Source organism: Hemitrygon akajei, chromosome 24 (genome assembly GCF_048418815.1).
Source record: "Hemitrygon akajei chromosome 24, sHemAka1.3, whole genome shotgun sequence".
In the NCBI taxonomy this organism is placed as follows: Eukaryota; Metazoa; Chordata; class Chondrichthyes; order Myliobatiformes; family Dasyatidae; genus Hemitrygon; species Hemitrygon akajei.
The window spans coordinates 21,482,511-21,494,820 of record NC_133147.1 but is presented as its reverse complement, the minus strand read 5'-3'; the positions used below and the strand labels follow the sequence as shown (position 1 = coordinate 21,494,820).

General features: G+C 44.8%; 1 protein-coding gene across 3 annotated transcripts in view; it reads left to right on the top strand.

Moving 5' to 3' along the window:
• Positions 1-12,310, top strand: part of LOC140715945 (transmembrane protein 143-like) — a 61,405-nt gene that overhangs the window by 32,041 nt on the left and 17,054 nt on the right. For all 3 annotated transcript variants that reach the window (XM_073028538.1, XM_073028537.1, XM_073028536.1), the window contains exons 4-5: positions 6,514-6,708; positions 7,512-7,651. In XM_073028538.1, the coding sequence (XP_072884639.1) occupies positions 6,514-6,708; positions 7,512-7,651 (335 nt within the window). The remainder of the gene's footprint in view (positions 1-6,513; positions 6,709-7,511; positions 7,652-12,310) is intronic.

Here is a 12,310-nt window from a genome sequence, read left to right as displayed (position 1 = left end):
CCAGAATACAAAGGTGTCCCTTTAGACCGTTGATGAGGAGGCATTTCTTCAATGAGAGGGGGATGAATCTGTGGAATTCATTGTCGCAGAAGGCTGTGGAAGCCAAGTCAGTAGATACATTTGAAGTGGAGGTTGATGGGTCCTTGATTAGTGAGGACATGAAAGGTTACAGGGAGAGCACAGAGGAATAGGTTGAGAGGTATAATACATCAACTATGATCAAACTGCAGCATAAAATAGATGGGCTGAATGACCTAATTGTGTTCCTGTGAATTATGGTTGAGCTGCATCTGTGGACTGGGGTGGAGGAAGGAATTGTCCACATCCCAGGTCAAAACCCTGCATCAGGTCTCAAAGCATTGCAGCAGACCCTTTCTCCTCTTGTGGATGCTGCTCAACCGACTCAGTTCCTCCACTGGTCTGAGAGTCATGTAAGCATGCAGCTGGTTAAGAACTTAGATAGGACACCAACTTTTTGTACTGCAAGTATCCATGTTCAGGACCAGGGATTTCCCAATATAGTTACTCACCTAGGGTTCCCAGCCTCTGACTTGTCATATGACTCCACTTCATATTTGGTCAGTAGTAATACACCAGGATATTAGACATTGGGGGGGGAGTGGGGTTCAGTGATGCTCTTGTCATTGAATGTTTGGGGTGGGGAGGAATGATGGGTGGGATTTAAACCATGAGATATAGGAATAGAGTAAGGCCATTCGGCCATCAGGTCTGCTCCTCAATTCCATCAGGACTGATTTAATTCCGTCTTAACCCAATTCTCCCAATGGCCTTTGACACCCGTACTAATCATGAAGCTATCAGGCTCTGTTTTAAATATACACAATGACTTGGCCTCCACAGCCGTCTGTGGAAATGAATAACACAGATTCACCACAATCTGGCTAAAGAAATTCCCCCTAATCTCTGTTCTAAAGGGACGCCCCTCTACTCTGAGGCTGTGCCCTCTGCCCTTGACTTCCCCACTAAAGGAAGCGTTTGGTCTACTTCCATTCTATATAGGCCTTTCAGTATTTGATAGGTTTCAATGAGATCCCCCCTCATTCTTCCATTTAGAAGCAGGAGAGTGCATCTCTTAGAACCTACCAGGTTTTAACAGGTTTCTGTGTGTCACCAGTGAAGAGCCACTACATGAGGCGTGCTATTGAAGAGACTGTATTCTGGTGGGGAGAGATTTACACATTCACCTTTCCTTTTCGCGAGTCTGCTAGCCAGTGGTGGAAGCTGAAAGCGAGAGCGATACCCACTACCCTACCACATTAGATGTGTAAAAAACAACTATTTTAACACATAACTTGTTAGAAGTGATAACAATAAACCAATACCAGGATACAGTAAAAAGCTTGTCTTGCACACTGTTCATACAGATCCAATCATTAGACAGTGTACTGAGGTAGAACAAGGTAAAACAATAACAGAATACAGAATAAAGTGTAACAGTTACAGAGAAAGTGCATTGCAGGTAAACAATAAGGTACAAGATTTAAGGCCCTCCATTGGCTGAGGGGTCAACCATGGATGTTGCATCCTAGCTGTCTAGTGATAGGCAAGCCAGGGCAGTACAATGTAGAGAACAAGCTGTTGCTCATGCAGCATGCCTCTCCACACAGCTGATAAGCCCAAAGGATCATCAGCAGGGATCTATTCAGTTTGACTGGAGCAGCCAGTCAGTGTTGAACTCAGTGCGGGGCTGCCTTAGGGACTCCAGCTCCTGATTTTTTCCTTGGGATTTAATCCTGAATCCTTCCCCATGAGTGGATATAGATGCAAGGCATTGGAGGTTTGAGATCAGAGTTCTTTTCCTAGATGAGTTGTCAACTGTGGCTGCCAAGCCATACCTCTCTGAAGTGACTGGTTTTAAGGCACCGGTGGCCCTCCTTTGCCCCTTCTTCTTCTTGTCAGTAGAAATGGTTCCACCAAGCTTGGTAGCTAAGCCAATATGAAGCTGGACCAGGTAGTCAGAGGCATACACCATTGGCAGCATTTAATAGAAAGTGCAAGCTTACCCCCACTGCTCCCCCAGCTATGACAACCTTAGGAACAAAACAGGTACAAGATCACAACAAGGTAAATTGCGAGATCAAGAGCCCATCTTCTCATAGTAGGTAACTATTCAATAGTCTTACAACAGCAGGGTGGAAGCTGTCCTTGGCCCTGAGTGTGTGTTGTGTTCACTATATTGGGCATGCTAGGTTGACATCATAATATGCAACAACCCCAGAACATCCTTGGGTGTGTTATTTATTAACGTAAATGACACATTTCACCATATGTTTCAACGTGCATATGATAAATCTGAATCGGTATCTGGTTGTATGTACTTTCAGTCTTTTATGTCTCTGTCCGATAGGAGAGAAGAGAGAATGTCAAAGCTGGGCGGAATCTTTGATTATCCTTTACCAAGGCAGTGAGAAGTGTGAAAAGAGCTGCAGAGGGTTGTAAACTCAGCCAGCTCCACCATGGGCACAAGCCTCCCCAACATTCAGGATATCTTCAAATGGCGATGTCTCAAAAAGGAGGCATCCATCATTAGGGACACCCATCACCTACAACATGCCCTTTTCTCATTGCTATCATCAAGGCTGTGGTACAGGAGCCTGAAGACACTCATTCAATGTTTCAGTAACAGCTTCTAACCCTCCACCATCAGATTTCTGAATGGACAATGAACATGAACACGACCTCACTATTTTTTTCAAGCAACACACACAAGTTACTGGAGGAACACAGCAAGCCAGGCAACATCCATGGAAACAAATACAGTCGGCGTTTTTGGTCGAGACCCTTCAACAGAATTAGAGAAAAAAAGCTGAGGAGTAGACTTAAAAGGTGGGGGAGGGGAGAGAGAACCACCAGGTGATAGGTGAAACCTGGAGGGGGAGAGATGAAGTAAAGAGCTGGGGATGTGATTGGTGAAAGAGACAGAAGGCCATGGAGGAAAGAAAAAGGGGGGAGGAGCACCAGAGGGAGGCTACCCAAGGAATATAAGGTGTTGTTCCTCCAACCTAAGTTTGGCCTCATCACAACAGTGGAGGAGGCCATGGATGGACATACCGGAATGGGAAGTGGAATTAAAATGGGTGGCCACTGGGAGATCCGGCTTGTTCTGGCGGAAGGAGCTACTCTCACTATTTTTCCTTCTTTTTTCACTTTTTTTGCACTACTTAATGTAATTTTATATATATTTGTTATTAGAAATTACAGATTTTATTATGTATTGCAATGTATAACTGCTGCAAAGCAACACATTTCATGACATGCCAGTGCTATTAAACCTGATTCTGATTCTGAATGGGTTCTTTTCTGATTCTGATTCCATGGAGGGTGCCTGGTTTCTGTAGTGTGATGAGCTATGTCCACAACCCTCTGCAGTTTCTTCCATCTGGGCAGAGCAGTTGCTGTACCAAGCTATGATGCATTCAGATCGGATGCCTTCTTTAGTGGTTCGATTAAAAATTGGTGATGATCAACTGTAATGTGCCAAATTTCTTTATCCTAAGCATCGCTGCTGTATCTGCTTCCATACCACACCCCAGGTAACATCCGTCATCAGAGATCCTCACCATCCAGGTCATGCTCGCTTCTCACTGCTGCCATCAGGTAGAAGGTACAAGAGCCTCAGGACTCACACCACCAGGTTCAATAACAGTTACTACCCCACAGCCATCAGGCTCTTGAACAAAGTGGGATAACTACACACACTTGCCCATCCATTGAGATGTTCCCACAACCAATGATCTCACTTTAAGGACTCTTTGTTTCATTATCTCATGTTCTCATTATTTATCGCTATGTATTTATATTTGCATTTGCACAGTTTGTTGTCTTCTGTACTCTGGTTGATCTTTCATTGATCCTGTTATAGTAACTATTCTATAGATTAGCTGAGTATGCCCACAAGAACATGAATGTCAGGGTTGTACATGGTGATGTTATGTTCTCTGATAATAAAATTTACTTTGAACTTTGATTTTCTTTCAGGCATTTACAAGAAAAAGAAATAACATACATTTTTTACAATCAGCTATATAAAGACTGACAACCAATACACAAAAGTAGACAAAATGCAAATAAAAATAAAACTGAGAACCTCAAAGTTCAAAATAAATTTGTTATCAAAGTATGTACCTGTTAGCATATACTACTTTGGGTTTCATTTTCTTGCAGGCATTTAGAGGGAAAAATAGGAATACAGTAGAATTTACAATGAGTTATACATAAACAGACAAAAACTATCAAGCAACAAATGTGCAAAGAAATACAAACTGCAAATAAATAATAATACTGAGAACATGAGCTGTAAAGAGTCCTCGAAAGTGAACCTGTAGGTTTGTTCTGAGTAGAGGTGAGAAATTCTAAGAAATTAGAAAGAACTGTAGGATTGTTGAGGTGGCACAGTAGTGTAGTGGTTAGCACAATGCTTTACAGTACCTGCAACCTGGTTTCAATTCCTGTCGTTGTCTGTAGAGTTTTTATTTTCTCCCCGTAGCTGTGTGGGTTTCCTCCAGGTTCTCAAGTTCCCACCTGCTGTCCAAAGAGGTACCAGTTGGTAGGTTAATTGTAAATTGTCCCGTGATTAGGCTGGGATTTAATCGGGGGATTGCTTGGAGGCACGGCTCAAAGGGCTGGAAGGGCCTATGCTGCCTGTATCTCAATCAATAAGTAAGTTCTTGAAAGTAGGTCATACAATCAGTTCAGAATGACTGTGAATGAAATTTTCCTCACCGGTTCAGGAGTCTGGTGGTTGTATGGTAAAAATCATTCCTGAACTTGGCGTCATGGGACCTCAGACTCCTGTACCTCCTGCCTGATGGGTGTAACGAGAAGGGGCACGGCCAGACTAATGCTTTCTTGTGACTGTGCTCAGTGTTGGGGAGGACTTTGCCCGTGATGGACTGGGCTGTGTCTACCACTTTCTGAAGCCTTTTCCATTCCTGGACGTTGGAGTTTCCACACCAGTCCATTATGCAAGCAGTGCTCTTCCAACCCCCATCTCAACTGAACTTTACAGGCGTACTATTGAGAGTGTCCTGACAAGCTGCATCTCCAGCTGGTAGGAGAGCAGCAGAACATTGGACCAAAAGTCCTTCAAAGGACTGTGAGAATGGCTGACAGGATCATAGGGATCTCACTACCATCCATTGGGGACATTTATCAGCAGCATTGCATATGCAAGACCCTTAGTATTATCAAGGATTCTCCCCCCCCCCCCCAATCCATCTAGCATCTTCGATATTCTACCATCAGGCAGGAGACTCCTGAGCAGTCAGGATGGAAAACAGCTCTTCCCTTGGGCCATTAGGCTTCTGAACTCCCTGCAACGTCATATTGGACTGTCACTGGATAATGCAATATCAAATTTAAGCACCTTAATTTGTTTATCTATGCATAATTCATTGGTAGGTTTAATTCTTACTGTCTTAAGTTATTGTGTGTTATGTGTACTACTGTGCTTTTCATCCTTCTTGGAAAGAATTGTAAAGACTTATTGAAGTCTTTAGGTTGTAGAATCAGTTCACAGTGGAATTGAATGAAGTTATCCAAGCTGATTCAGGAGCCTGGTGGTTTTAAAATATCTAACCATTTCCTGAGTAAAGATTGGCTTTGTTTTGTCATGTGTACAGTACTTGAAATGTGCCATTTACGTCAATGACCAACACAGTCCAGAGTTGTGCTGGGGGCAAGCTGCAATTGTCACCATGCTTCTAGCGGTAAGATGGCAGTGTGTTCGCTCACAGCGCTTCTACGGGGTCAACCAGAGGTGTTACAGTCTTATTTTTAAACTTTTTTTTACGATCGCAAGACCCTTTCGGACATTAAGAACTTAAGACACTGCAGGTCTGCCCCCATCGGCGAGTTGCTCACTGGCAGAGAAACTGAAGGAGCTGGACTTGATGTAGATTGTTAGAGAGGCATTGGAGGAGTGGGTGCGCGAAGGCAGTGTGCAGGCTGACAGCAAGTGATCATCTCAGTCACTTTAGTCGTGATCGCAAGATCATGCTGGACGTTGTTAATGCAGAAGGCTGCACATCCGATTCACTCATTTATTGGCGGACGGCAGGGGAGCTGTGTGGCCTCGGTCATAGCAAGGACTAGGCCTTCATTCGTGGTGTCGCCTGTTTACAGCCACAGAGAGAGGGGAGCAGAGTCAGTACGCTCCACTGGAGGCGCGGCACCCAAGCTGAAGTCGATACTGCCCCTGGCGTTCGCACTGCCTAAGACAAGCTGTATTATGTTCAATTGCAGACCGCTGCAACTCAGGATTTTGGACTATATTTCTTTGTGTGACTGTATTTTACTGATATATGTGCCTTGTGCTGTGTGTGGCTGTCAGGACTGTTTTGCACCTTGGCCCCAGAGTAACATTGAACATAGCAATGGTGTATTTTTAATTATCTTGCTTCCACTGTGTTTTATTACGGGCCAAGGAGATCGGTGCAGATGGGCCTGTTCTTGTGCAGATATCTCACTGGCTGCTCTCTGCTGCTGTCACAGGGGCTGTACGAGCCTATTAACCCTGATCGAGACACATTGCCTGCCCTGAACCTGGGCGAGCCCAGACAGCTGGAGCAGGAGAAGGCGGTGCTAAGGAACCTCAATAATGTGATGGACCAGGCCAACTTCAACGAGCTGTCTGAGAAAACCATCCAGTACGCCATGCAGCACCATGACCCCGTCTTCAAGTCCCAGGTATGCTTGGACACTATGTGAACACACAGCCTTGCTCTCTGCCGACAGCCCTGTTCATTCCTCAACCACGGCCCTGCCCTCTCCACCTACTCTGCCTTGCTCTCTTCCCACAGCTCCTGTCAGTTACTAAACAATTATTACTGCCGCACTCTCTTCTCACAGCCCTGTTAGTCCCTACACTAATCCCACTGCCTCACACTCTCCCCACTGTCCTGTATCCATCCCCAAGCTAACCCCACAGCCCTGTATTAGTCTCAAAGCTAATCCTGCTACCCTCTCCCCCACAGCCCGGTGTCAGTCCCTAAACTAATCACACTGCCCCGCTCTCATCTCACAGTCCTGCATCAGTCCTCACACTGATCCCACTGCTTTGCTCTTTCCTGTAGCCTTGTGTCAGTCCACAAACTAATTCAATACCCTGCTGTCTCCCCTCAGCCTTGTGTCAGTTCCCAAACTAATCCCACAGCCCTTTATCAGTCCCCTCACTGATTCCACTGCCCTGTTCTCTCCCCACTGCCCTGTATCAATCCCTAAACTAATCACATTGCCCCATTCTTTCTCAACAGCCCTGTGTCAATCCCCAAACTAATCCCACTGTCTCTCTGCACGGTCTTGTATCAATCCCACACTAATTCCACTGCCCCTCTCTCTCCCCACAGCCCTATATCTATTTCCCCACTAAACCCACTACCCTCTTTTTCCCAACTGCCCTTTATCTTTCCTTGCACTAATCCCACTGCCCCCTATTGATCCCCAGGTTTAGCAACTTTCCCTCTCACCCTCTCCCCCTCTCTCACACACAGGTCAGTGTCAGGCTGGAGGACTATGAATACATAAAATTCTGGGCTCTGGGCCTGCGCAAGGGGGTGGTGCCGCAGGAGATGAAGCAGCTGAAGTCCTCGAGGTTGTTCTTCCGCCGCCAGGTCAAGCTGCCCCAGGACCGGTGAGTGCCAGCAACCTGGGGTCACTGATATCTATCACCCTGACGGGACGGTGGGAGGAGTCACAAGGTCATGCTGCATAGAAACAGGCCCTTCTGTCCAACCACAAGGTTCTTATCCAAATTGGTCGCATTACCAGCATTTTGCCTGTATCCCTCTAAGCCTTTCCTATCCATGGATCTGTCCAAGTGCTTCTGAAATTTTGGACCTCATATCTAAGAAATGACGTACTTGCTTTGGAGACGATGTAAAGGAGGTTCACGAGAATGATTTTCGAATGAGAGGGTTAACATAGCATTTGATGGCTCTGGGCCTGTACTTGCTGGAGTTCGGAAGAATGATGGGGATCTCATTGAAAGCTATCAAACACTGAAGGCCTAGATAGAGTATCTGTTTCAAAGGTTTCAAACATACATTTAATATCAAAGAAATAGTTACGTTTCAATGAGACAGGGAAGTTATGGTAGGGTACAGGAATTGTGGTGTACAAAGGCTGTAATAAATCTAGTCAAGAAGAAAAGAAAAGCTTACAAAAGGTTCAGAGAGCTAGGTGATGTTAGAGATCTAGAAGATTATAAGGCTAACAGGAAAGAGCTTAAAAAGGAAATTAGGAGAACCAGAAGGCGCCATGATAAGGCCTTGGCGTGTGGGATTAAGGAAAACTCCAAGGCATTCTACAAGCATGTGAAGAGCAGGAGGATAAGACGTGAAAGAATAGGACCTATCAAGTGTGACAGTGGAAAAGTGTGCATGAAACCAGAGGAAATAGCAGAGGTACTTAATGACTACTTTACTTCAGTATTCACTATGGAAAAGGATCTTGGTGATTGTAGTGCTGACTTGCAGCAGACTGAAAAGCTTGAGCATGTATATATTAAGAAAGAGGATGTGCTGGAGCGTTTGGAACGCATCAAGCTGGATAAGTCACCGGAACCGGATGAGATGTTCCCCAAGCTACTGTGGGAGGTGAGGGAGGAGATTGCTAAGCCTCTGGCAATGATCTTTGAATCATCAATGGGAGAGGTTCCGGAGGATTGGAGGATTGCTGATGTCATTCCTTTATTCAAGCGAGGGAGTAGAGATAGCCCAGGAAATTATAGACCATTGAGTCTTACTTCAGTGGTTGGTAAGTTGATGGAGAAGATCCTGAGAGGCAGGATTTATGAACATTTGGAGAGGTATAATATGATCAGGAATAGTCAGCATGGCTTTGTCAAGGGCAGGTCGTGCCTTACGAGCCTGATTGAATTTTTTGAGGATGTGACTAAACACATTGATGAAGGAAGAACAGTAGATGTAATGTATATGGAGTTCAGCAAGGCATTTAAAAGGTACCCCATGCAAGGCTTATTGAGAAAGTAAGGAGGCATGGGATCCAAGGGGACATTGCTTTGTGGGTCCAGAACTGGCTTGCCCACAGAAGGCAGAGTGGTTGTAGACGGGTCATATTCTGCATGGAAGTCGGTCACCAGTGGTGTGCCTCAGGGATCTGTTCTGGGACCCTTACTCTTTGTGATTTTTATAAATGACCTGGATGAGGAAGTGGAGTGATAGGTCAGTACGTTTGCTGATGACACAAAGTTTGGAAGTGTTGTAGATAGTGTGAAGGGCTGTCAGAGGTTACAGCGGGACATTGATAGGATGCAAAACAGGGCTGAGAAGTGGCAGATGGAGTTCAACCCAGATAAGTGTGAAGTGGTTCATTTTGGTAGGTCAAATATGATGGCAGAATATAGTGTTAATGGTAAGACTCTTGGCAGTGTGGAGGATCAGAGGGATCTTGGGGTCCGAGTCTATAGGACGCTCAAAGAAGGCATACGGTGTATTGGTCTTCATTAATTGTGGAATTGAATTTAGGAGCTGAGAGGTAATGTTGCAACTATATAGGACCCTGGTCAGACCACACTTAGAGTACTGTACTCAGTTCTGGTCGCCTCACTACAGGATGTGGAAGCCATAGAAAGCGTTCAGAGGAGATTTACAAGGATGTTGCCCAGATTGGGGAGCATGCCTTATGAAAACAGATTGAGTTAACTCGACCTTTTCTCCTTGGAGCGACAGAGCATGAGAGGTGACCTGATAGAGGTGTACAAGATGATGAGAGGCATTGATCATGTGGATAGTCACAGGCTTTTTCCCAGGGTCTTTTAAGAGACTTTTGGATAGGTACACGGAGCTTAGAAAAATAGAGGGCAATGGGTAAGCCCAGTAATTTCTAAGGTAGGGATATGTTCGGCACAACTTTGAGGGCCGAAGGGCCTGTATTGTACTGTAGGTTTTCTATGTTTTTATGTAATATACATCCTGAAATGCTTTTCCTTCGCAGCCATCCAGGAAAACAGAGGAGTGCCCCCCAAAGAATGTTAAATGTTAGAACCCCAAAGTTCCCCCCAGCTCCCCTCCCTCCCACGCATAAGCAGCCAGAAGCAATGGTCCCCCTTGCCCCCACCAACAAAATAAAAACATCAGCACCCACCATCGAGCAATGAGGTGTGGAGCAAAGCAACAGCAAAGGCACAAACTTGCAGTACCCCAAAGACTACTTGCTCACTCAGTACTCGACATACCACAGGCACGTGGTCTCTCTCTTTCTCTCTCTCTCTCTCCCTCTCTCCCCTCCCTCCCTCCTTCCCTCTCTCCCCTCCCTCTCTCTCCCCCCCTCCCTAATAAAGGAGAAAGAGGTGTCTCTGTGTGGTGAAGATATTTTCTATAGTGAGGGAACAAGAGGGCACATCAACAGAATAGAAAGATGTCCTTTTAGAAGAGAGATGAGGAGGAATTTCTTCAGCCAGAGGGTAGTGAATCCGTGGAATTCATTGCCAAGTACAGATGTGGAGGCCAAGTCATTGGATATATTTAAAGCGTAGGTTGATAGTTCCTTGATTAGTCTGGGCATCAAAGGTTATGGGATGAAGGCAGGATAACGGAGTTGAGAGGGATTATAAATCTGCTCTGACTGAATGGCAGAGCAGACTCAATAGGCCATTGTGCTCCTATGTCTTATGGTCTTATAATCTAAAAGATACTGTCACACCTGCCTAAATCATTTCCTCTGTTAGTTTGTTCCATGTACAGAGCAACCTCTAGATGAAATGTTTGTCTTAGGCTTCTGTTGAATCTCACCCCTCTCTTCTTGCCACAGCATGTAAACTGGACCTTAGGTCCTTTGGCCCAACTGGTCCAAACTGAGCAATGTCCCAATTCAACTCAGTCCCATTTGTTGGTGTTTGGCCTGTGTATCCCTTTAAGCTTTACATATCAGTGGACCCATCCAAGTGTTCCTTAATTTATACTATTGTACCTGCCTCAACCACTTACTCTGTCAACTTGTTCCGTATACTGACCACATTTGTCATGGAAGAAGTTGCACCTCAGATTCCTGTTAAATCTGTCCCTTGCACACGGGCCCTTCGCCCAACTGGTCTTTGCCAACCAAGATACCCAACAATGCTAGTCCTATCTGTGGCCTGTATATCTCTCAAACTTTCACGTACATGGACCCATCCAAATGCTTAAATTATGCTATTCTCCCTGCCTCCACTGCCTCCTATGTCAGTTTGTTCGATATATTGACAACCACTAGGTGAAAGTGTTGCCCTTCAGGTTCCTTTTAAGTCTCTATCCTTTCTTTGTGTTGTGCAACACAGAGGTTAGGAACCTTAATTCCCCAAAGCCTCTCCACCATCTAAAGGCTCAAAGATGGAGTCATAAAGCAAAACAGCATGAATACAGGTCCCAGTGCCCACCAATCTGGTCCCAAATTCCTATATCCATCCAAGCCCTGCCCCTTCACAAACCTATCAAAGTGCTTCTTAAATGTACCTACCTTGACCTCTACCTGCGGCAGCTTGTTACATGTTCTCTCCATGCTCTGTAGTGATGCATTTTGGCAAGTCAAGCCAGTATAGGATGAATACTATGAATTGTACGGTACTCAGAAGTGTCATGGAAAGACAGACAGAGGGCATACAGTGATGTGAGAATGTTTATGAACCTGCAGAATTTTCTCTATTTCTGTTTAAGTATGACCAAAAATGTGATCAGATCTTCACATCTCCTAAAACAAGATAAAGAAAACCCAATTAATAAATAACACCCAAACGTTATACTTGTTCATTTATTTATTGAGAAAAATGATCCAATATTACATGTATTTGTTGGAAAAAGTATGTGAGCCCTTGGGTAATGCCTTCTACAAAAGCTATTTGGAGTCAGGTGTTCCAATCAATGAGATGAGATTGGAGGTGTGGGTTGTAAAGGTGCCCTACCCTATAAAAAAGACACACAAGTCAAGTTACTGACAGAACCTGCTCTTCTCAAGAAAGATCTCTTTATGTGCACCATGCCTTGTTGAAAACAACTTTCAGAGGACCTTAGAAGAATTGTAGAGATGCATGAAGCTGGAAAAGGCTACAAAAGCATTTCTAAGGACCTGAGTGTTCATCAGTCCACAGTAAGAGAAATTGTGTACAGATGAAGGAAAGTCAGTATTATTGCTACTCTCCCTAGGAGTTTGCATCCCGCAAACATCACACTAAGAACACAATGTGCAATGCTGACGGAAGTGAGATGGAACCCTCAGTTAATGGTAGGGGCCCATGGCATAAAAAGGTTGGGAATCCTTGGCAAAGGGTTTCTTGAAATAGTGAGAGGCAGAGATA